This window comes from Ochotona princeps, chromosome 8, assembly GCF_030435755.1.
Source record: "Ochotona princeps isolate mOchPri1 chromosome 8, mOchPri1.hap1, whole genome shotgun sequence".
NCBI classification, from domain to species: Eukaryota; Metazoa; Chordata; class Mammalia; order Lagomorpha; family Ochotonidae; genus Ochotona; species Ochotona princeps.
The window spans coordinates 65,214,757-65,240,114 of NC_080839.1; the positions used below are offsets into that span (position 1 = coordinate 65,214,757).

The following is a 25,358-nucleotide window of genomic DNA, read 5'->3' on the forward strand; positions in this document are numbered from 1 at the left end:
TTTTCCATCATTCTTTAAAAAGAAAAGCAGAGTGAACCTCTCTGTGTATGAGGTGAACATGATAGACACTATGCTACAGAAACCAGCAAAGCTCTTTGTGTAAAGTTGGACTGTGTGTAAGCCTGAGTTCTTGCAACAGACAAAACGGAAATTAAATTATTGGGTCACAGGCCATGAGTGGTTCATGAGATTTTGATGTGTATCTCAAAATTACTTTCTAACAAGTTTCAACTATTTGGCACTCTTTCTGGAAAGTAAGAAAATGCCTCCCAGTTTTGCTGCCTCTTGGTTAACACTGGAAATTATGTTTGCATTCATTTCAGATAGTATGTTAATATTTTAACATACACTTTTGATTCTAAATTTACAAAATAATTTTCCTCTGCTCATAACAAGATAGATATCTTCTGAAAGTTGTTGTCAACCTTACTTCAGCCTGTGTCATTTTTTGAAGACTTATTTATTTGAAAGTCAGACTCTCTCACACACACACATCTGCATCTGTGAAATCATTCCCTGAATGCCCACATGAGCCAGGGCTGTGGCAGGTGGAATCCCAAGCAAGAATGCATCCTGGTCTCCCACCAGGACAGCGGAGACCCAAGCCTTGGCCATGTCTGCTGCTTTTTCCAGGCACATTAACAGGAAGATGGATCAGAAGGAGGAAGCACTTGGAACGTAAACCGGGACTCCCTTATGGATGCTTGCATAGCAAGCAGCAGGTCAACTTACCGTGTCACAGTGCTGCAACCACCACCATCTGCCCATGTTTTAAAAAAAAGAATTGTTTATTTATTTGAAAGGCATAATATCAGGGAAAGCAGGAGACAGAGGGATCTTCCATCTGCTGATTCACTTCCTAAATGGTTGCAACAGCCAGGACTACATGGGTGGCAAAGCCCTGAGGACCTGGGCCCTCAATCACTGTCTCCTGCGGGTGCTTCATCAGGGGGCTGGATTAGAAGTGGGGCACCCAAGGTCCACACAGGCACTCTAATATGCGGACATTCCAAGCAGCAGCTTAATGCACTGGACCACAGTGTCTTTCCCACCTCAACCATTCAAACTCAACATGCTGACTCCATGCCCACTATCTGTCATCAGCTACCAGCACGAGATTTTGAGTCTTTCTCTTTATTTTTTGAAGGCATTTACATTTTTATTGGACCCTTCATGAGATTGAAATATTTCAAAGTTTAAACAGCTACATCTATGTGGATCATTTTCCTTCTTCTTCTTCTTCTCTCTCTCTTTTCGTCTAAACACGGAAAGCCTTCCTTCTAAAATGGATACACATGGCACTTCGGCAGATCTTGAACCTGCACGCTGCTCCCAGCTCTGCCATCTCTCTGTAATGATGCTGGTTCCTGCTTACCTTGAGTTGATCAGGGCATAACACGTCTAGTGAGAACAACGGCAGCTTCTGGGCTACCCTAATTTCTTTAAGGCCCTGCAAGGGGTAAACAGATGCCAACGGGGCTCCTCCCGGAAAGCCAGTGTCCACTTCTGCCTGTTAGGCCCCACCTTGGGGAGGGTGCCCACAGTCCACTCTCTGATCCCAGCCCCGGTCTCCCACTGGCTCTCTCTTTCTTCAAAGGACCCACGCTTGCTCCAGTGGCATCCCAGTTGTGGGAAATGCCTCTCCCCATCTCACCTGCCACTTACCCGTAGCGATGGCGGCCCACATCTCGAATGAGCCTCTCAGAGAGGTAGGCGCCGATCCGGTCCAACTTCTCAGGGGCGGAGAGGGCATAGAATGTCAGCTTCTCCATGTTGGTCTTCACCAGGCCATCCTGCAAGGGGACAGGGCAAAATCACTGTGGCCAGTCCACGGACAGGGTTGTTCAACTCCAGAGATAAACATTGACTCAACTCTTATCAGTATTGGTAGGGGCTAGCATGTGGCCAAGTGGGCTGAGTCACTGCCTGCAATGCTTACATCCCATGGGAGAGCTGGTTCAAGTCCCCTCTGCTCCCTTTCACTTCAGCTTCCTGTTAACGCCTCCTGGGAAGGCAGGATGGCCCACGTACTTGGGTCCCTGGCATCCATGTGGGACACCAGGATGGAGTTCTGTACTGCTGACTTCAGCCTGGCCCAACTCTGGTAGATTAGGCTGTTTGGAGAGTAAATCTTTCTCTCTCTCTCTCTTTTTAATATTATTATTTTTAAAGATTTGTTCATTTCTGTTGGAGAGGCAGGTCAAATTTATGAGAAGGAGAGGCAAAGGGAAAGTTCTTCCATCTGCTGGTTCACTCCCCAAATGGTTGCAATGACTATTGCTGGGCCGGTTTGAAACCTGGAGCTTCAGCTGGGGCTGTCATGTGGGTGCAGGGACCCAAGGACTTGGGACATCTTCCACTGCTTTCCCAGACCTTAAGCAGGGAGCTAGATCAGAAGTAGAACACCTGGCGGCCACATGGGATGTCAGCACTGCCGGCACAGGCTGAACTTACTATGCCATTGTGCCAGCCCCATAACTAAACTTTTTAAAAACTCAGCATCTGAGTGAGCCTGCTATGCGCACACCAGACAACATGCTGTCGATCGGTGATGGAGGTGATTAGGCTGGGAAGTCTTCCCTCTACGAACTCACCATCTAGCTTTAAGTGTACTTATGGGGGTGATCCTGTGTGATTGTGAATGCACATAGGCCTATGTGTGTGTGCCTGCATGGATGACATGGCATTGCTCAAGTGACTTGGTCTCCAGCACCAAGGTGTAAGCAAGGGAGAGGGCAGGCCTGTGACTTGTGGGGAATCCGCCAGGACTCTGGAAAAGACATCCTCTAGCCATCTGAAAGCAGGAGCCCAGAGACTCCAGAAAAGCGAGTCGAGTATACCGGCTCCTGACACCTCGAGACCACAACCTGCAACACAGCCAGGGTGGCGGCTTAGACGCCGAGCAGCTGGGCCTTCTGGGCGTGGACACGCCGGCTGCTGGTAGATGCCAGAGGGAGTGGGGAGACAGCCTTGGGCTCCTGGGTCCAGCCCAGAACAGGGAGTGCTTCCCCTGAGAGGCAGGGAGATGGTCCATCAGATCTGATGCTCAGGGAATGAGCACTTCAATGGCCCCAGTATGTAGACCCCGACCTTCCCAGCAACCTCTCAACTGTGCCCCTGCCTGGGGTAGTGGTCCAGGCTGGAGCCATGACCCACCTCAGGATCCTCGGGGAAGATATTGTCCACCAGCCTTTTGTACCTGGGACGCAGGGCCCCACAGCAGCCGCACACACCTGTAATGGGAACAAGAAACCAGTGAGCGCAGCCCCTGGTCAGGTTGATGCCCTGGGGCCAGGGAGGCCCCGGGATGGAAGCAGACGGGTCCCTCTCTTAGCAGGCCAGCACCGTGTCTTTCTGGGGGCATGGCTTTTCCCACTGCTTCCCGACCTCACCCTATGTCATGACACCGGCTGTTCAGGGCTCAGGTCTTTGTTAGAGGCCAGCAGACTGGCAGATTCAAGGCAGAAGCAGTGGACGGCCACTGTTCATGAAGCCATGCCGAGAGAGGCACTTGGAGGTGTGAGGCTTTGTGGGAGGGCTTACACTAAAGACAGGTGCACATTGCTCACACCCGTCATTCACACACTCACATTCATCTCTGAAATTCCCTCCCAGGGCTGCATGTTCCGTACAGCAGTTAAAACACAAGTTAAGGCACCTGCATCCCACATCAGAGAGCCTGGGTTGGAGCCATGGCTCCACTTTGGATTCCAGCTTCCTGATAATGTGCCCCCTGGGAGGCAGTGGATGATAGCTCAAGAGGTTGGGCCCCTGCCAAGCATGTGGGAGACCCTGATGGTTCTAGGCTCCTGATATTGGCCTGGCCCAGGGCCAGCTGTCACAAGCACTCAAAGAGTGAACGCGTGGGTACAAGATCTCAGTCTCTGAAAACAAGCAAAAACTAAAGCAAAACAACCTCTTTTTTTAAAAACATATTTTTATTGCATTTCATTTTTTAAAATTAATTACATTGCATTATGTGATACATTTTTTATGCACTGGGATTCCCCTTGCCCCCCCCCACACCCTCCCCCCACGGTGGATTGCTCCACCTTGTTGCATTTCCATAGTTCAAATTCAGTTGACATTCTTTCATTGGAGGTATTTACTAAGCATAAAGTCCAGCATCTTATTGTCCTGGTGAGTTCAGTGGTTTCTTGGTGAGACCATCTCTGGTCTGAAGGTAGAGCCGGCAGAGTATCATCCCAATCAATTAAAAGCCCCAACATAATATTTCCAACCATTTACAACATTGTGGCATTAATTGACATGGTATTGATTAACCAATATGTTAATAGGAAAATGCAGGTTCTCAACCACAACCTGTGACTTCTTCATAGACATTTCAATTTTGGTTTGTATTCAACCGTGTTCTATACACCTTAAAATGGCTTAGATTGCTATTCAGCTGTCTCATGCCTATTTTAATTTTAGTATTTAGCAGTTTATAGCATTGAAGCACGTTTTCGCTGAACCTGGCTGTTTTTCAGGTGGTCTAACTCTATAATTATAACAGGATATATGTCAATAGTTTAGGTGAGCATGTTTAGGAGGGGTGTGCTGAGAAATCTTCCATACCCCAGTGAGGAGTAACTAATCTTTGTGTCCTACCCAGTGAGTTATAAGTGCATCCCTGCAGACCGTTTCCTGTCTGTTTCTAAGCTTTCCTTGTTGTTCTCTATCTATTCTAGTTTTGTTTGTTTGTTTGTTTTGAGGGGTTTCTGGAGCGCTCCTGATGGTTATTACGAGAGGGGGTGGGGACCCAAAATTGGAAGCAGACAAGGACCAGAGAAAGCTCCTCTCCCTAGTCCTGAAGGAAGTTTACTGTTCTTCTGTTTCTGCGGACTGCTCAGGGATCCTGGTTGTTGTTCCAATGTCCTTGGATCCTGCAAGGCAGGATTTGGGCTTCTTCCATCCCATGTGGTAGATCCAATTGGGTGTGGGTGACCTCAGAGTTCTTGGCCTCCGAAGGCACTCCATTTGCCCGTGGTCTCCTTGGCAAAAACAACCTCTTTGAGGGGGATTCTCCTTCCCTCAGCTCTCACTTCCTTGCCCTCCCCGCCACCTTCCCCCCTCAGTTCCTGTCTGCATCCCATCTTAGGGGAGGGTGTTTCCAAGTGAGACTGACAGACTGACATGGCCATTCACCACTGATCTGCAAAAATGCAGGTGCAAAGCAGTATGCCTGGCCTTTTAGGGCTGGGCAGGGAGGCGACTGAGGGCCTTCAGTCTTACACGCTAGACCCCAACAGGTTCCCACCAATCCAGGCCAATGGGCATCCCAGGGCCCTGCACTGCGCTTTATGAATGGGGTCCACCGAGAAGGCATTTGGTGCTGTGATGCTGGAGGATAGACGATGAAGCCAAAAAACTTTGTAAATGTGACTGGAAATGAAACATCTGTCAAGTGCTCTCCTGAGCCTGCCTCCCAACTCTCTCTTCAGCGCCCCAGCTCCACCCCTCTGCCAGGCAAGGACTTGGGGACACACACCTGCCCTCTCCTTCCTTGCATGCACCGAACTCCTATATGGGTGCTGGTTTGTATCCTGGCAGCTCCACTTCCCATCCAGCTCCCTGCTTGTGGTCTGGGAAAGCAGTCGAAGATGGCCTAAAGCTTTGGGACCCTGCACCTGTGTTTGGAGACCCGTAAGAAGCTCCAGGCTCCTGACTTTGAATTGGCTCAGCTCCTGCCGTTGTGGCCACTTGTGAATCAGTGGACAGATCTTCCTCTCTGTCCTTCTCTCTGTTTATCTTTGCAATTAAAAAAAAATAAATCTCCTCCTGAAATACAAACACACCCTGGCAAGATTCAGTGTGGAGTCACTGGGCAAAGGATGAGTTCCTTTGGTAGGAATTACGCCAATCACAACTTCTTTGAGGGTTTGGACTGGTAGGGAGCAGGAGAGTGCGCGTGGTGGCTGGCCTGAAACATTCCCCCTCCAGGAAAAGCTGTGTGGCCCTCAGGCTCCTGGTGGCCAGTGCCAAGGGAGGGCAGGGTGGCAGGAGGGTGGGCAGATCACAAGCCCCAGATCTCCAGGTTCTACCTGCTGGAACTTCCTTCTTTCTCCTCCCTATCCCTGTCAGGATGCCTCCTTCCAAGGTGCCCAGGCAGGACAAGCCCCAACTTGCTGAAATCTCCTATGACCACCCTGTTTTACAGATAAAGAAACTGAGACACTCAGAGGGTATATTCTTAATTAGAGGCCCGGGCTGGATGGCTCTGCACTGTCATGGAGCTATAGAAACGGCATCCATGGAAGAGGGGATCCCAAAGACAGCACATCCCACACAAGTCAATGGGGGCTTGCCAAGGTGCAGTTCTGACTGGGCATGTCCTGCAGACTCATGGTACATGCTGCTGCCCCTGTTCCAGTGGCTACATGTTGAGTCTGCAAAGCACCAGGGCACAGGGGTTGAGCATCTGGGCTCAGCCTGGGACTCCCAGCTCTTGTGATTTCTCACTATGTGAGCCTGAAGGATGCAGAACCTAATCACACCCGCCCTCTCTTCAAAGATGCAGCTGGTAACAGCTCCCGCCTAAGGGGCTGCGGTGAGTACCAAAGCACACCAGGCAGGGCTGGCCTCCTTTCTTGCCCAGCTCGCTGCAAGCCCAGGCTGGAGGCTGCAGGGGATGGATTCTGCCACCACTCACAGGCAGCTCCGTGAGCTCTCTGAGCAGTGGCTGACAGTGGTAACGGTGCAGAGGTGACAAGATGGGACCAGATGCAGACACTTGGGGCAGAGATGGGAGGGTGGTTAGTGAGTTGTTCCAAGCTGGGGTAGAGGAGAACCTGTGCCTGAACTGAGTGATGCTGTCAAGTCAGGGGTGGTGCTGAGTGGTGCTGGCCTAGCAGCTGAGATGCTGGTTAAGTGTCCCGTGTGCACCCACGCCCCATCCCCCGCTGACGTGCACCCAGACAGCAGATGTGACAGCTCCAGTAGCAGGACTCCCACGTAGGAGAGATGTGGATGGAGTTGCTGCTCCTCCCTGTACCTCTTCCATGCCTCTCCCTGGCTGTGACAGGCAAATAACGCAGGGATCTGTACAGCGAAGGAATACCATGAAGCCAGGCCAGAGAGGCCCTGTGGGGGAGCAAGAAGAGGAAGGGACAGAGACACCTGTAGGTTTCCAAGCAGTGTCCTGAGAGAAAGGGAACGAGCAGAGGTGGCTGGGGTGGGGCGTAGACACAGCCTGATGGACTCATCCAGCAGGTGGCAGGAATACGCACTTGTCTGTCTGTCCCTGCCACATAGTAGGGCCTGGATAGGACTGTGCAGAAAGTTGTCAGGCGGGAACCATGAGGCACCAGGGGGGCTACTAGGGGATGGCCACGCAGTGCTTGTGCCCAGAGGCCCCAGGGGGAGAGTGGTGGAACTCTGGAATCCATTCCTGTCATGAGGGCCCATCTTCCAAGGCTGACCCCCCACCCAGAGGCCCCAGGGGCTGGCTCACAGAGGTCTGCAATCCAGCTTCCTGTCTGTCTCACATCAGCTCCCCCCAGATCTTCCTGCAACCTGCTGGCTAAGCCTGTGGGCACCTTCTCCAGGAAGGGTAGAGGTATCTGCACTACTCTCCAGGGAGAGGGCACTGGCCTGGCTTGGCCTGGTTCCTCGGCCATGGCACGGGAAGACGCATTGGGTGCTCCACCTCTTGCACGGCCTGCCCGGCAGCAGCTGTGTCTCCGTGACCACGGCATGATGCAGTACTGCTCCAGCCCAGTGCCATGGCTGAACAGTGTCTGACACTCAGTACACCAAACTTTCCAAAGGCTCAGTCCCCTCCCTCCCAGGTGCTCCACTAGGGACCCAGCCTTGTTTGCAGGTCCCTAAGGTGCCATGCCAGCTCCTGGGGACCCCGTTGCTTGTTTCAGCACTGGTCAAGCCTCACCGGAGCTGACCTTCAGTAGCTGGAGAGCCCCAGGGTTTGGCACCGGCTCTATGCATAGCACCTCACAGATATTTCACATCATACTTGTTATTCCTTTCCTAGATAAAAGGGCAGGATCAGAGGTGGAGCACTCTGGTCAGGGGCTGCCACGAGGCTCACCTGATGCTCCTCCCATTCCTTCTCAAGTTCACCCTAAGCTCTCCTTTGCCAGCAACTAGCACGCTTCATGCCTCCTCTAGCCCTGACACCTGGCCTTGCATGCCTGGCCACTGCAGCAGGCCCCATGTTGCTGTAGTGCCCTCCGTTTGGAGCTTCAGGGAGGATCTTAGCATTAGTCTGCTGCAGGAGCAACCAGGGTGCCCAGCTCACAGCAGTCTTCAAAGCCGACCTTTCACCCTGGCACAGGCCCTCCAGGACAGGCCCTCCAGGAACCTCACCCGTGAGCCACATGGCAGAGGCATCGCCACCCACTGGCTGCTGTGTCTCCCATGCACTGTATTTGCTTACACAATCTCTTCCCTCTGCTGGCTCAGGGACTCGCCTCCTCCACTCCCATCAACTGTAAATTCCTCGGGCCTCACCTTTGGTGAGCTCAGTACAGTAGCCCGGGCCCAGCGGGGCTCCAGGGACACCAGCATCATGTGCATGCTCAACCATCTTTGATCAGCGTGAGACCCAGGGAAGTCATGGCCTCTCCTTGAACTAGGCTTCCTCTATGAAAAACATCAACTCCATTATGCCCATGCACAGACAAAAATGTCTTTTTGGCCCAAAATAGTTCATATTTGTTTTCTTAGCTTTATAATCTGCTGGCCTGGTCATTGAGGCCAAAGCCAGTGACATGCTTTGTAAACAATGTATGGCCAATTCCAAGCCAGGGCTAATGCTACAGACACCCTCTTCCCAGTGAATTGGAGGAAGTGAAACAAAGCTCAGAGCGAGCGAGCGAGTGAGCAAGTCAGCAAGCAAGGCACACGTGTCCAACTCCAGGACCTCCCAGGAGGTCAGGGCCTTGCTCAGCCGACACCAGTGGGACCTAGCAGTCTGCATAGCACCCACTGGGTGGCGTGAGGAAGGCAAGAGTTTAAAGCACACAGGTGCTGCTACTCAGGCATGTGAGACTCTCACACACTTTAGGTTGACAGGCTGTCCAAGTGAGACCCAGCAGTCTGCACAACCAAAGAAATCTCTGGCAAGCTCAGGAAGGCTTCTCGGAAGAGGCGAGTCCTGAGCTACATTGACCTCCAGTGGGAGGGAGACCCAGCAAGTACTGATGAATTCATGATCTGAAAAATTTACTCTCGTCAACAGGGAAAGCTTCAAGAAATCCAAAAATGTCCCTTCCTCTCTTCTGCCCTTCTCTTTGCTCCTGGTTTGAAAAAGAATACATGGTGATAGGGATGACTTTGTAAAGCAGGAAAAGTCAAACTGAACATAAACATCACATGACCACACTATTTTAGAGTTAACCATTCAAACCTCTGGCTATTCTAGCGTTCCTTTTGCGGGTTTAGACACACTTTTAAAATGAAATTGGGATCCTACAGGAGAGTGTTAAAACCTGTATTTTCTTACCTTGTGAGCATTTAGGGTTTTTTTTTCAAGCTTATCATTCTATCTTTTGACCAGATGCTGATTTATGGAATCCTTCCCTGTTGTTTCCAATTTTTCATGATTTTCTGGGTGAGCCAGCAATTGCTCTTGGTAATGAGAGCTGGGACTCTCCCAGGTGGGGTGCAGTGTGGTTTATTGGTGATAAGGGAATCAAAGCTGTGGAGCTGGCAAGCAGTCGTGGGTGAGTTTGCAGGGGGCAAGGAGAACCCACCTCTGGTCATCTGAAAGCCTATGATTGAAAAGACCAAGAAGAGGCTCAGAAAAGAAATGAATTTGGGGGAAGGGCAGGGTCTGAATTCCCAGGCAGAAGTTACTGGAAGTGGAACTAAGCAGTAGTGGCTGACTTCTCCCTGGGGAGACAGTTTGGGTGAGGGACCTGTCTGAAGTCTCAGCCAATGCCAGTATGGAGCATGGCCTCCTGCAGGTCCTGAGCATCCTAGATGCTCACAGCTTTCTGGCTGCTCCTGGTCAAGCTGTTTGCCACTTTAACTGAGCATGGGAGGGTGGGTTTAAAGAGGGAACTGCATCCAACTGATTTAACATCAGGGCTTTAATTCTCTGTTAACTGCAGGTTTCCCTGGGCATTGATAACTCTCTTGGAGCAAATAACAGAAATAAAACAGAATGGTTTTCCACCCTCTGCCTCCTGGGACCAGACAGTAGGAAAACTGTATCTTAGCCATTGTCAACAGCCAGGCTCAAGCCTCAGAGTCAGCTTGGCTAAGGCCTACAGACTCAGGCAAATCGCTCCAGCTCTCTCAAGGGCCATGGTTACCCACCTGAACCATGGGAATAAACCACTTACTTCACAGGGTGCTGATGGAGACTGGGTCATGTTAACACCAGGGTCATTCTTAGGAATGTTCCCAGCACACACTGGGATCTTTCAACATTACCATCATCACCACAGCTCCCACTGTGACCATCATCACCTTCGCCATCATCACCATCACAATCTCCAGGACCATCGACAATATCATCATCACTCCCGCCATCATTTCCATCACCATCATCAGTACTGCTGTGATCATTATGGTCACAACCACCTTCCCAGACCAGGGAAAAGAAGGCATGATAGGATAAAATAGAATGACAACACAAGACTAACCCTTAAAGCCTTCTGACTTTATTTTACAACTATACTGGGAATGTGGTACACAAGCTGTTAGGAAGTCTCACCCCAAATCCAGAGAGATGGACCATCATCCCTCAGATGGCCCAAGACAAAGCAGAGGTGTAGAAGCCCAATGGAGGGACGAGATCATGACCACCACATTGAGCTTCTCCACGTCTCCTGGGCTTCATCTCACAGAAAGTCTGTGAGGCCAGTAACATTACCCTCGTTTTCCAAACGGCTCCAAATCTAGGCTCGTGTCTGATTTGCAGAGATTAAAGATGAAGGTGTCTTCCTGTATTGCTGGTAGATGAAAAACAGGAATGGAAACATATGCAACAGGAACGTGGGACCCGTAATCAGGCTCCTACACTGAAGACTACACATGCGCAGAGTGGGGTTGCCCAGGAAACTGAGACAGGATGGGGAGGCATCCAAGGGGATGGATTTTAAACATAATTCAAAGAGAAGGGATTTGGTTGTGTTGTTAGAGATGGGGCTTTCCACAATAGGAAGACGACCCTGGATGTCCCTTGAGTGTTTATGACTTACGTGCTTAGCTTGAAACTTCAGCACTTTGCTTTCCAAAGAGGCCATCCCAGGATTCCACAGAGCAGAAAGCCAAGCTTGGAGAGGATACCTAGGTAGAGCGAGTCAGGGGCAGAGCGAGGGAGGCCCACAGAGCTACTCACGATGCAAAGTCAGAGCACATGCATCAGGCAGGGACAGGCAGAAAAATGTGCTCCAGCAGGGAAAGACCATTTCCGGGGGTGGGGCGGACTGCTTTCCCCTTCAAAGTTGTGTGTAATTTGTGACATCTGAGTCAGTTCCAAGGACAGCTGATTCCTGCGGACGTTGACACATGAGATTCCCCTGTGCATTTCGTTGTAGCTGCACAGGAACCTGTTTTTCAGATTTAATGGACTCCTTTAAGGCTGGCCTATCTTGGTGATGCCAAGGTGCAGAACACGCCAGGATCACACCAGGGCCTCTCTGAGCAAACCCCCAACCCCACAGCTGGAGACAGAAATAGCATTTGCCAACATGTATATTGAGCCCCACCTAGGGCCCCATAGTGCCAAGGGCTAAATGGGATGTGAAGGGTTAACAAGACACCGAGTGTGGTTTTCTGCAGAGCAAAGGTACAGGCAGTAAATGTCGGGAAGCCTCTTACTACACCTGCTTCTTAGGGAGCCAGGATTTAGGCAGAGCCTTGGGGTGGGGAAGGAGAGGGAGACAGGAGTTGGACAAAGGGCCCACCTGGAAGTGGCTTGGCAGCCTGAGTTTTCCTGGGCCTTCCTGCCAGGCACCAAAGACCCAGCTCTCAGGGTGCAGCAGGCATGCGGTGAGATTGTTGAACAGCTTTGACAGTATTCATGTAAGGCAGTGCTGAAAGAACAACATTCAGCACTGTCACTCCGCAAAGGACTCACACCATAATGCAGACACAGCTCTGTATTTTACAGCACAGCAAGAACGTGCCTCGGAGCTAAGCAAAACTGCTGCTCTGAGCTGCAGGTCCTTGGACACGCTGTCCCAGCCCCCTGGGGGCCTCCATGGCGCTGAGGGTGGACTAGGCACCCTGCTCTACAGCTGGGACCGCCCAGGAAACAGACTAGTCCTTCACCCTGCCGGTGAGAGGGGTGAGCCAAGGGTCTTGAGGAAAGCAGGGGCACGAGGGGTGACGGGCGTATTTTAGGGATATAATCATGAGCCTGGCTGTTCAAGTTCAGAGGGAAGATTAGAAAGGAGACCATGAAGCACAGGAGCGGCAATGAACACCAGGGCCAGAGTGGTGGCCAAAGGGGGTGGAAAGGGTGAGGCCAGATGGGCCAAACCCTGGGGAAGAGCCACCCACGGCCGTGGCTGACGGCATAGGTAGCGAGGAGCCAAGAGCTTGGAATTGGAGGCAAAAATAAGGAAAAACAATCATGACCGTGCTAACTGGTTCCCGGCCTGGAAGCTGGGGAACCCCCTCCCCCCAACCACCACTGCATTAGAGGCACAGACATGGCTTCATCAGGATGTTGGGAGACAAGCGAGCTATGAGCAAGGCTCTGCCAGCAGTCTGAAAGGCGTCTGAATAAATAATGCAAGGACACACTGAGCTAGCAGGGTTGGGAAGATGAGGGCACAATGTGGAAAAATTCTGAGGATGAGGGATTTCATGAGAAAGGTGCCCAGGGGTCTCTACTGTTGCCAGCTTCACTTTCCACTTTCAGTTCCCTGTGCCCAATCATGATCCAAACACATAGAACAGTCTAGAAAAGAATAACTCCTAAGTTTTCTAAGGGGGGCTGTTCTGAGCAGTGCGATGAGATAGCACGCCGCCCCACTTTGGCTTTCAGGGATGTAAATCCTCCTGTTTGCCTAGTGTATCTGCATTGTATGCCGTACCCATCTGTTACCTGGTAGCCAGCTCAGCCACCAACCTGACCAGCTAAGTATCGTACTGCTTGGGTTCTTATTTTACTTAATAATGCTTTCCAAGTGCAAGAGTAGAGAAGCTGGTGATTTCATTGCCCAACTTGTTACAATTGTCCTAGGACTGGCGGTTGCTAATCTCATATTTTACTTAATGTAAAAATTAAGTTCTTCACAGGTGCATGAAAGAGATCAAACATAGGACATGCTCTTACAGGGTCTTGTATTCACTGCAGTTTCAGGCTTCTCCTGGGGGGTAGGAGGGGTGGTCTTGGAACCCATCCCTTACAGATAGGGAGAACTACTGTCTACTAAACTGGTCCAAATGAAGGAAACATGGAATTACGGCAGAGGATACACACAAGGAAAGACAGCTTGGCCTGGAGCAGAGCAGGGCATTCTCCTCTGGAAGCTACAGGGAGGTGAGCCTTCACAGCCTGTGCGTGAGCCCCATCACCAGGGTCGTCCCTCCAAGCCTCCCACCCCCTCCACCTGTTCCCACTTGCTCTCCTTCTTCCATCCTCTGTTAGACCACAGCCGTTCCTGCCAAACCCTGGTTGGTGGATGCTGCCTGCCATTCTCCACAGTCCCCTCCATTTTTTCTTTGTAGCTCAGCCATCACCAACCCCTTCGATGCTGAATGTTTAATCATTGTAAGCCTCCCAATAACCACTTGGTGTGGCATCTTCAATCCTCTTTATTTCAGCCTGCTTTACAATTAGGAAAAAGGAAAAGAAAAACAGCAGCAGCAACTGGGTGAGAATGTGCTGTGGCCTCCAGAAGCAAGTGCTAGCTTCTCCTCTCAGTTTAAGTGGTACAGGTTTCTCTGCCATGCCCAAGGCCTGTACCCTGCTCTTCCTCATTTAGAAAGAGGTTCTGGTGCAGATTAGACAGTCTAAATGTGATCACATCCATGCTCTGAGATCTGTGCCCCAAGACAGTGCCATGCGCATGGGTGGCAGAAGCCAGTCTTAAGAATGAGGCACCGAGCATGCCCGCTATTCCTTGTGAGCCCTCAGCTCAGCCTGCAGTGGAGGCAGGCGGTATGGGCTGTCTTCAGAGGGTTATGAATGTCTCAGTAGCCTCAGAGCTAATTGCAGTCTGTTTGATAAAAATCTAGGTTTCAGCACACAGAGTGAAAACAGAGATCAGAGCAGGACAAAGCAGCCAGCCTTCTATTAAAAAAAAAAAAAAAGGGAACGGCTCCCCCATGGCGTCTTATACACAGGGGCTCCTGCCACTGTTGCTGCCCGCCTGCGAGCTCTGATCCCACAGGCCAGGAGCCAGGAGCACTGGGATGGAACCCTCCATGCCCTTCCCACAGCTCCAAAGGCCTCCAGCTCTGCTTTGGCACCGGTTCCCGTGCAGGGGGCAGCAGACAAAAGACAGCTACAGTGGCTTTGGGCACATTCCAGGGGCATGGTGGACGGCTGACTCCAGTCCTGAGGATATGCATACCACATGCAGCAGGGCTGGGAGCACTGCCACACATGGCTCTCAGAAGGTAGCGTCCCTCCACAGGGAAGCCATGGGACCCACATGTAATAGCATTGCCTCTCATGCGATGTGTACAGAACACCTGTAAGGGTCCATAGCACCATGTGAACATCACTGACATTTACAGGGACCCTGGAGCTGGGGCTGAGAGGAGGGGATGGGAAAATTGAGCTGCATCATTCAATATGGTGGCTGGTGCCACTTGTGGCTGTTAACATTACATGAGAACAACAATTCAGTTTTATTTTGGGGGGGGGGTGTCTAACTTAGCAGTTGAGACGCCTACATCCCATATGAGAGCGCCAGGGTTTGAGTCCTGGCTCAAGCTCTCTGGCCCAGCTGCCTGTTCATATAGAACCTGCGAGGAGCTGGGTCGCTGCCACCCACGCAGGAAGTCTGGATTTTTTCCCGGCCTCAGACTGCTCCAACCACAGATGCTGCAGACATTTGAGAAGTGAACAAGTAGATGAGCGTGTGCTGTCTCTAATAAAATAAGCCAAAATAGAAAAATTAAAAGCCCAGTCTCTCAAGCACACGAGCCGCAGTTGACGTGCACAGCAGCCACACGTGGCCCATGCCTGCCAGGCTGGAGGCTACAAATGTGGGATTCAGGCAACCAGGGAAGCCTCTCTCAGAGCACCTCGACTCCCAGCTCTAGTCTCCAGTTGTGTTTCTTTCCCCAACTAAAACATGTTATGTCTTGTCCGCTGAATTACAAATAAATACAATTTTTTCATATTTTCTCTCTTGTTCTTTTTAGGCCAAAACTGCTCACCAAAATGAGTAAGAATCGTTTTCTGTTTGAAGATCTGGAAGGCTGGAGTTCACACATGGGCAGACATGAAGACTTTTCAGAACCTGCTCAGCTCTCTCGCTGGAAGTTTTTTTTTTTAAAGATTTTATTATTAGTGGAAAGCCGGATATACAGAGAGGAGGAGAGACAGAGAGGAAGATCCTCCATCCGATGTTTCACTCCCCAAGTGAGCCACAACGGGCCAGTGCTGCGCCGATCCGATGCTGGGAACCAGGAACTTCCTCCAGGTCTCCCACACAGGTGCAGGGTCCCAAAGCCCCGGGCGGTCCTCGACTGCCCTCCCAGGCCGCAAGCAAGGAGCTGGATGGGAAGCGGAGCCGCCAGGATTAGAACTGGCGCCCACATGGGATCCCGGGGCGTTCAAGGCGAGGACTTTAGCCGCTAGGCCACGCCACCGGGCCCCCTCGCTGGAAGTTTTATGCCAAAAGGCTGACTGGAGGCCCAGGAGTCATTTTGCTTCACACACACACACACTCACACACACACCATTGTGTGCATCAGACTGCGGAAGGTGAGAGCAACAGAGGCCCTGTCGCCTGTGAGTGACAGCAAGTGCACTGGCAGCAACTACAGTAAGAGAAAGGACAAGTGGTCGTTCAGTCCCACAGATGGAGTGCTGCACACGGGCTCCCTCTGAGACAGGCTGAGAAGGCAGGCATCCCAGGCACGGCAGAGGGGACCGCACGGGCAAGGGCACGGCAGAGGGGACCGCACCAGCAAAGGCACAGAGGAGCCAAGGACAGGGAAACATCCCAAGAGCGCTGGGGTGGCTGCTCTGTCCAGATCTCTATGAGTGATACTGGCGTAGTTAGGGAAGCAGCCACTTGGAGCAACACCCTCAAACACCAGGCCAGGAGCGCAGAGCTGTCGTTGCCACTAACAGCAACCATTATTACCTCTCCTGGTGCTCTTAGGATGTGTCAGGGAGCAGCCCCACACTAAACCACCCAGGAGGAACTAAGAACTTGACCACCTAGAATAGAAGCAAGGCGAGACCTGGAGCTGGAAGTATCTACTTGGGACAGCAGTAAGCTAGGGCCAGGGGGATGGCATGAGGTGGGTGGGGACACATGTGGTCTCGAGCTTGCTATGAAATGCTCAGAAGGTAGAACAGACTCAGAAAGAAGGTTGAGGCTCTGACTGGTGCCTCTGGCCCACACCCTGGAGGTGACACCAGAGATCAGCACAGAGAACCAGAGATCAACTCTGTTCCCTTTACCTGGAATTGTCACCAAACAGGTGGCAGATGACGGGACTGCTGGGGGGACCCCTGAAATAGGCCAATGGCAGGGGCTGCAAACAGGGCCTCACAGCTCTTGCCCAGTCACTCTGGGTCATTGTGTAACATGGCTGGGCTGGAAATAGCACTGAACCAACCCAGATGGAGGCAAGGACCCAGAGGGCATGGCCACCTGGCTGTCTGGGGGAGGCTAAGGAGGAGTACTGGCCAAGAGGGAGGAACTGAGCAGTGAGCAGAAGGTGGAGGACCAGAGCCATGCTTGGGACTCCCTGGAGTCTCAACCAGAGAAAGTATAAGCTCTGTACGGCTGACTGCTGGTGTAGGAAGCACAGGCAGATACTTTCCAAGTCGCTAATTCTCTAACAGCAGCAGCAGTAGACCGAAGGGGAGGAGGTGAGGCTGGGACTGGACCCAGGTGGACGCACAGCTTTGGCAGTCCCATCACTCTCTGGTGTGAGTACCTGAGGGACTGTAGGCTGCTCCCAAGGCCTTTGGGGGCCAATGTGCACCAAGTTAGGGCTGAACTTCCCTCTTTGTTTGAAAGGCAGAGAGACAAAGACTGACAGAGTTAGGCTGAAAGAGATCTTCCATCTGCTGGCTCAAAAACCTGCAATGGCTGAAGCTAGGCTAGGGCAAAGGGAGGAGACTGGAACTCAATCTGGGGCTCCCACGTGAGTGGCAGGGACCCAAGCACTTGAGCCATCCCCTGCTGTCTTCTAGGGAATGGATTAGCACAAAGCTGCATGGGAAAGTAGAGGGGGGATGCAAATCTGGCCCTAGAACATGAAACATGGGCATCTAGCCACTGAGGGTATAACCCTTGCTCCAGGACTGAGCTTCTGAGGTGGCCAGGGGGATCATCCGGCTCCCCACTGTAGCCTTAGGTCCCTCCATGTGTTCTGTACTGTTGATGATAAAATCCCCATTGCACAGAATTGTGAGTATTTTATATTTATTTAGTGCTTACTGTGTAAACACTGGTTATCATTGTTAGGAATACACTGGTTACATTGATGGGCCTTTTAAGCTTCAGGAGTCCTAATAAATGACAGTGAAGGGTGGGGGGAAATGACTGCTGATATGTAGACATGGCTCTCTGTGAGTGATCTGGTCGTGGGCTAACCCATTCACCGGAGTACCTATTACCATACACTGAGGCTTTTTCAAGGACACAGGAACTACAGGGACAAGAAGCATTCCAACAACTCCTCTCCAACAGCCTGTGGCAGGGCAAGTGGCACCTACCCCTAAAAAACAACAGTGCTTTCAATTCACTAGTGACTTGGTTTAAATTTGGAGCTAACCACTGAAAGTCAGGATTTAGGATTTACAATGCAAGAATGTAGTCCCCTTTCCTAAAACACATTGCCGGTTTCCTGCCATGGTCCCCAGCCAGCCCTGCCATGGGCTCCAGCCAGCCTATAAAAAGCAAGGTTACTCACCCTCCCTGTCTTTTCCCCCAACCGCTTTCCAAATGAACACACAGAATCAAATATAGATACCAGCTTCATTGTTCCAGAGCCAAATGGATTGAGAACAAGTGGAAGTGCTTAAAATATACAGGCAAGCTAGCAGATTTAGGATGCAGACTCTTACGGGCTAAGAATCCGAGATCAATCATTCAAACGCCCAAATATACAATCAGAGCGTCTGTCTCAGCCAGCACATAAGACCGGCACCAAGCCCAGGGCAGCTAAATTGGTGAGCCAGTGCCAGGGGGCAGGGTGGCCCTGGTGCCAAAGGGAAATCTCAGCAATGCTTTTGAAATGCAAACAGAATCAGCAGCAAGCAGAAGCCCTGGGGGGAAGAGCGAGCAAACCAAGTGCTGGGTCGAGCCCCACTGAAAGCGCCAAGGAAGCATCGGGCGAGGCTGAACCAAGACCTGTTTCTAACACAGCAGTCTAGTGCGCATGGGCACTCTGGGGATGCCTGCACCAGGCAGCAGGTCCCTGGGGCCCATTCTGCAGAAGACAGAAGGAACAGCAGCCGGAGATGGACAGCTCCCTGGAACGCTCTCCACGAGCACTGGTGAAATTCTTCCTGACCCCATTACTGCTATGCCGCCACCCAAGAGGATTGGCCGATGGTCAAATACGTGCCACCAGGTCTCCTGTGATGTCCACGTCAGCCGACAAGCATCCTGTTCTCATTGTGTGCCTGGAACAGCCAGGAGGTTTGATGCGTGTGTATTTAATCCCCACAACAGTCTGTGGTCCCCATTCTACAGATGAGGAAAATGAGGCTTGGGACAACTCAGCAACACTTCCAAAGTAACAGATTTGCTACGTGGGGATAACTGGATTCAAATCCAGCGATGTCTGCTCCAGGGTCTTCACATATAACCTCTGGTTTGCAAAAGAGAAGACACATAGACTTTGGCATTTATTATTTTTGAAAGATGTATTTATTTTTATTTAAAAGGCAGATTTACAGAGAGGAGAGACTGAGAAAAAGATCCTCATCTGTTCATTCACTCTCTAAATGGCCCCAACGGCCAGAGCTCAGCTTATCTGAAGCCAGGAGCTTCTTCTGGGTCTCCCACGCAGGTGCAGGGTCCCAAGGCTTTGGGCCGTCTTTCACTGCTTTCCCAGGCCACAAGCAGGGAGCTGGATGGGAAGTAGAACAGCTAGGACACAAACTGTTGTCCATATAGAATGCTGGCACTTGTACGTAGAGAATTATCCAGTTGAGTCATCATGTTAGCCCCAGACTTCCGAATTTAAACAAGTCATTAGGAAAAAGCATGCATTTTGAGCCAGAGAGAGAAAGGCATCTGTGCAGAGATGGTACAAGTCACAGAAGGCGAGCACTTGTGGCAGAATGATGTTATTGTGGACAGCAGCCTTGAAGGGAAAAGGGAAAATCAATTGCTTGCATGTGACTCAGCCATGCCTGAGCTGGTGCTGGGATGCTGTGGGAGGCCTGGGCAGGGCCAGTTTCATTCGTCAATCAGTCCCACGTCCACCAGACAATGGCTATGCTCTAAAGGCAAGCCCTGCACTCAGATGGCCCCGTGTACCGGCTCTCTGTCTGCTGCTCTGGCAGCACCATCAGCCTCCCAGCTGCTGTGGGGCCAGACTCCCCAAGTGAGCATCCCCTGCTTGCTGCCTGCTCAGCACAGAAGTGGCCCCACAGCATGCGGCTCTGGCCAGCAGCCCTCAATGGGCCCTTTCACAGGGCTGCTAGGGAGTAACCCTGACGCAGGCTGGCACAGGCACTGGGCTGTTTCCCAGCACTGCAGAACAGCCCCATGACAGCTGGGGCACATGTTCTTGCCTTTTCCTGGGCTTCCTACTGTTCAACTGCAATGTGATTAACACACGGTAGGATGCACAGCTCTTAAGAGATCAGAATCTTGAGTTCTGACAACCGTGTTCACACGTGCGGAACTTCCACCCAAACAAGAGATTCCCACCCCCCCCAGCGCCCCCTTCCAGCCAATTCCCCCAGCCAAACACCATCTGATATCTATCCATATAGATTGGCTTTTGCATGTCCTCTTGCATAGTCATTTCTGAAATGTAATTAGAAGGTTCCAGATAACTATGCACAAAGCCTTTGGGGACGAAAAAAAATACTTTCATGTGTATGTATGTTCTGTCATTAAAATGCTCATTATGCAAACTGAAAAAGACAAGCTATTTTTTTTCCTTCAAAACTAAAACCAGGAGCTTATCACCTAGAAATAACCATGATGGTGAGGGTGACTGTAGGTTTCATTCAGGTCTAGTACCTGTGCAGAGATCAGAGGTACCGCACAGCCTGCCTGGCGGCATTAGCTGCTGCTTCTTACCTGAATGCATACAATGAATTCTCACTTCAGAGTGGGCCTCTGGAGCTGCCCAACCCTAGAGGCAGCCTGGTGCAAAGTCAGCTGAAATTGTAGGTGCCAACCCTCACAGCTCGGGTGCAGCTGACATCTGCAGTTGCTCTGACGCTCTTCTTTGACAAGGCCTAGTCCTCTGCTTCCCACTGGCTGCCACACGAGCTCCTTCCCACCCCCAACGCTGTGGCACCTGGTACCTCGGTTTTCCCACGCAGGACAGTGAGTGCTGAGATGTTGCCAAGGTGAACAGGGCATTGTCATTGATGCAAAGCCTGCACATTTGATAATCGGTCTTCCAGCCATTTTTACTCACTGCAGTAACACATGGGCCCCGAGTTCTACTTGCACTGGTGTGAGCTGTAGCCCTTGAGTGATGCTCTGCATTGGAGCTGGAGTTCTCCAGGGAGCCAAGACAATGTTGTCACTCTCTGGCTTTCCTTTTCTAGAAGCTCCTGAGCAATATGGTGACTAACATTGAGTCATCAACATGATCTGCTGCCCAATGGAAATGGCTCCCTTCAGTACCAGCTCCTCCGGGCCCCTCCCTGGCCTCGGTTCCCTTTGTCTATGAATTGGATTGTGTTGAGCTTCTCATCCTCACATAATCCCGTGCACCCCTCCTTCTGTGAATGGCTTGTTTCACTCGGCAGGGCGGCCTATGGCAGGGTCATTCTTCCTTTTGAAGACCCTGATTCCGTTGGACACATCCACCAGGTCTCCTTTACCCCTTTATCTGCTATTGGACCCTGGGGCTGCTTCTGCCTTAGGTGACTATGAATATTGCTGTTATGAATACGGGAGGGCAGGCGGACACTGACACCGCTCCTTTCAAAACTGTTGGTTATACACCAAGAAGAGGAATTGCTGCATCATATGGTAACTCTATTTTTAACTCTTTGATGAGTCACCACATTGTGTCTCCCAGCAGCGATACCATTTTTGCATTCTCACTCGCAGGACGTGAGGATTCCAACGACTTCAGCCTTGACAACACTTGTTATTTTCTGCAGTCTAATCAGAACTGTCCCCAACGGGTGTGTGGTATGGCACTGTGTGGCTTGGATTTGTGTTTCCCTAGTGATTTGCAACACTGAATCTGTATCAAGTGCCTATTGGCCATGTACACAGCTCCTTCGGAGACATGTCTCACCTACTTCTTTCCCTGTTTTTTAAAAAAGATTTATTTAGCTTCTTTTAGGTCTCCTCTGCAGGTGCAGGATCCCAAGGACTGGAGTTATATCCTCTGCTGTTTTCCCAGGCCATGAGCAGGGAACTGGATCAGATAGGCTAGCCAGGACACGAACTGGCACCCAAATGGGAGTTAACGTCACTGTGCCTGCTCCCTTTCCAAATTTTTACATAAAAAATTTTAATATTTGCTACATAACAAGAATTCTACATATTCTAGTCAGTAACTACTTAGCTTATATACTATTTGCAAATATTTGCCTCCAAGCTATGGGTTGATTTTTCTGTTCTGCTGAAAGCATCTTTTGAGGCCCAAGAGTTTTAAATTTTGATATAGTCCAACTGGTAACAGCATTTTATGAGAAACCATGTGGCACAGAAGAAAGCTGGAATAAAACAAACCTGGTTCTTTTCTTAGCTGTGCCACTTAATAAGAAGTTATACACAAGCAAGGGGTATAACTTCTCGAACTTGATTACACCTGAAAATAGGACAGGAGCTGGGAAAAGGAACACCCACCAGCACACGGAAGTGCTGTGAAACTCAATCTATGCAATGCAAGAAAGACAGAACTCACTGTGTGAAGGCACCTGTCCCCAGCTCACTGCTATCTCAGCTTGCACATCAGCATGGGCCACCCCGCTGCATGGGACCCTAGGGCAGACCGAACGCAGCAAGGGACCTTTGGTGCTGCTTTGTCCATGAGCAAACTGATGCACAGCCAGGGCACAAACAGAACCTGCGGGGCCTCTGTTCCCACCCAGACCTTTTGGCAGCTCTTGCTCAGGTCTCCAATCCCACAGCCTCAGCCAAGGGTCGCACCAGCTGCCCCAACCCAGAGCAGGATGCAAGGACAGGGAAACCCATCCAGCTCACCCAGTCCACCTCTCCCAGCCAACAGCAGTGAAACACAAGCCATGGGAAGCCAAGAATCTTGCCCAGCTGCACTCGGCCCTCACAGGAAGCTCCCTGTATTCAAGCAGGGTCCTTGATAAAGCAGCAGGACAGCCCTGCCGGTGGCCAGCCTGTCCACACTGCTCCAGAACACTCAGCCACTTCTTCCCCAGGAGCACTGTTTAGGGGAGAAGGCTGTTCCAGCCATCCCGGAGCATGGCTTCCAAGCAGTCTTCACCATAGTTGGATGGTGACAGGAAGTCCCTATTGCTTCCCTCTTGTACTCCGTTTTGGATCTGCAGCAAAGGTTGGTGACTCTATCCCACACCCTGACATCCGGGCCATGGGTGCACATGGCTGCACAGTGGTTTGTCTAGATCCTTCTGGCCAGGTGCAGAAGACCTTTTAGTCTTTGTTTTGTGAAAGACATTATATGATTGGAAATCCAAATAAAGACTCACTGAAAATGATATCACTTAGGTGGCCTGCCATTTTAGGAAAAAATAAATTGGGACAATTACCCTGAACCCCCTAAACCCAGAATGATATATGTGAGCATGTTTCTAACTGCCTTAACCACACTGGCAGGTGGGCAATTAATGCCTTAAAATGCACAGGAAAGGTAAAATGTTTCTGTATTTGCACAGAATTATGATTAAAGTAGGAAGGCACATCAAGATGACAAAATGTTGTGATTGTCACTACAGAATTCTGACCATAGCAAAATCCCCAGTCAGTCATCAGTGATTAACTGTTACCATGGGCTGCCACTTATGTATGAACGAATGAATGAATGATACATGCAACTATTTCACAGTTAAATGCAAACACCTGAACTGCCCTACACACCTCAAATCTCCCCAAAACTGGGGAAAGTAAAGCTGATTAAGAAAGAGATTGTGGCCTCAGGAGGTTAGTGGCTCTAATGAGTTGGGAAAAGAATGACAGAAAACCAAAGCAAAGCATTGTAGTGGAACATGTAGAGGGGCAGGCTTCCCGGCTCTGGCTCACGCCCGCAGGCTCGGTTCTAGAGGCATACTCCCATGGGCTCTCCTAACCCCTCCAGAGACTGGGAACGCTGTCCTTCCATTGCAAGTGGTTCCCCTCAAAGGCATTCTCAGGCAAGGCCTTCCTGAATGGTGTCTTTTATGATTACTTCTCAGGGAGTTTATAGTTATTTCAAGTGTTTGCCACTTACAGAGACAGTTGAGACACGGACAGGAGTCTTCCTGAACAGTGGTGACCAGAAGCCAAAGACTCCCTGGCTCCCAAATACTCTCCTTTTTCTAGGTCCTTCTGCATGCTCTTGAGAAAGTGAATCTTGTGAATCTTGGAGCCTAAGTCTCAGATCTGTAGATGTATGTGTGATAAGGTGCTGAATTTACAAGTCCATATGGGCTTCATGTAATCTGCATCCGAGAGGTGAAGTCACAGCTAAACTACTGCAAATTCACAAAAATATCCAGTTTGGATCTTTCAGAGTGAATTTTGCATTTTGGATTACGATACTTACAACTGCCACCAGGTACACAAGCACTGTCTGAATCTTATACAAGGCTCAGGAGGCAGTCGGCTGAATGGGCCTGAACCCGTTGTGTGAGCTTGGGTACGCTTCTGAACATCCGGATCTCAACATCCCCAGCTCAAACCTGGAAATCGCAACAGCACCGCCCAAGGGCTGTGGGGAACTGAGACAATGAAGAGGATGGCAAGGAGCAGATACCGGTAAGTTCCAGTACCACCTAGGAATTTAAAGGATTTAAAAATAAGGATTTAAAAATGCCATCCCTGTCCTCTTTGTGAGGCTAAGAGCTCACCTTCCCAGTGCAGGGATGACAGGGACACAGCACATTCAGGGGCTACGTCTGAGAGATAAGCAAATGCTCCAGGTCAGCAGGACTTGGAGGACTCCGTGTCAGGGGCAGACACCCAGCTCCCAACATCACCCGAGCCTCTGAGGACTGCACAAACGCAGTCTACACATGATACGCCCGTCCTTACAAGCAAGAACGGTCACCGCTTCTGGAAAGAGAGGGGCAGTGTCTCAGTCGAAGCACTGCCGAAATAGTAAAGACAACACTGTTCAGCACAGTGACCTGCCAAGGGAGCATGCATATGCAGATGTGAGCCCACTGGGTCCTCTTTGGGGAGGGAGACCAGCTGTCCTGGTTCTCGGGATGGAGGGGGAATGGGCTCTGAGAAAGCTGTACTAACTGTGCAAGGTGCTCTGGGTGGACAGTGGTCATGTGTCCCTCTTTGTTTGACCCAGCCCCAACACCTTGCCCCTTGGTCATCTCAGTGCAAAGAACCTACTCAGGAACAAGATCTGCCCCCAAGAGCCCACCTAGCCCACTGCATAGTTCCCAGACGTGAAGATGCATGGAAAGAGTTTTAATTCACAACCAGACTGTTGGAGTGGGAGAGCCTCCTCCTGGGACTAGAGCTGTAGTACAGCAGACTCAGCCATCACCCCTGACTCTGGTATCTGGTATCACAGTGTCAGTTCAAGTCCTTGTTGCTGTGTTTCTGATCCAGTTCCCTGCTAAGATACCTGGGAAAGCAGCAGCAGATGGCCCAAGTGCTTGGACCCCTGTCACTCTCCTATAAAACTAAAACTCAGATGGAGTTCCAGGTTCCTGGTTTCAGCTTATGCAAGTCATGGTCATTAGGCGAGTGAACAGGTAGACTGAAGATTTCTATCCCTCTCCTCTCTCTCTCTGTAACTCTTTCAACTACATAAAAATCTTTTAAAAGTAAAGGAGCTCTTCCTGCTATAGCAGAATTCTTGCTCTCTGCTCTTCTCCAGGTCGAACACAGATTGTGGAGTGTCTGTGAGAGCAGGTGTGACCCAGTCTTGGG

General features: G+C 50.7%; 1 protein-coding gene across 3 annotated transcripts in view; it reads right to left on the minus strand.

Moving 5' to 3' along the window:
* EFR3B (EFR3 homolog B) overlaps nt 1-25,358 on the minus strand; it is a 72,709-nt gene that overhangs the window by 35,328 nt on the left and 12,023 nt on the right. For all 3 annotated transcript variants that reach the window (XM_058668193.1, XM_058668192.1, XM_058668191.1), the window contains exons 2-3: nt 3,157-3,233; nt 1,666-1,793 (exon numbers count right to left, since the gene is read on the minus strand). In XM_058668193.1, coding sequence (XP_058524176.1) covers nt 1,666-1,793; nt 3,157-3,233 — 205 coding nt within the window. The remainder of the gene's footprint in view (nt 1-1,665; nt 1,794-3,156; nt 3,234-25,358) is intronic.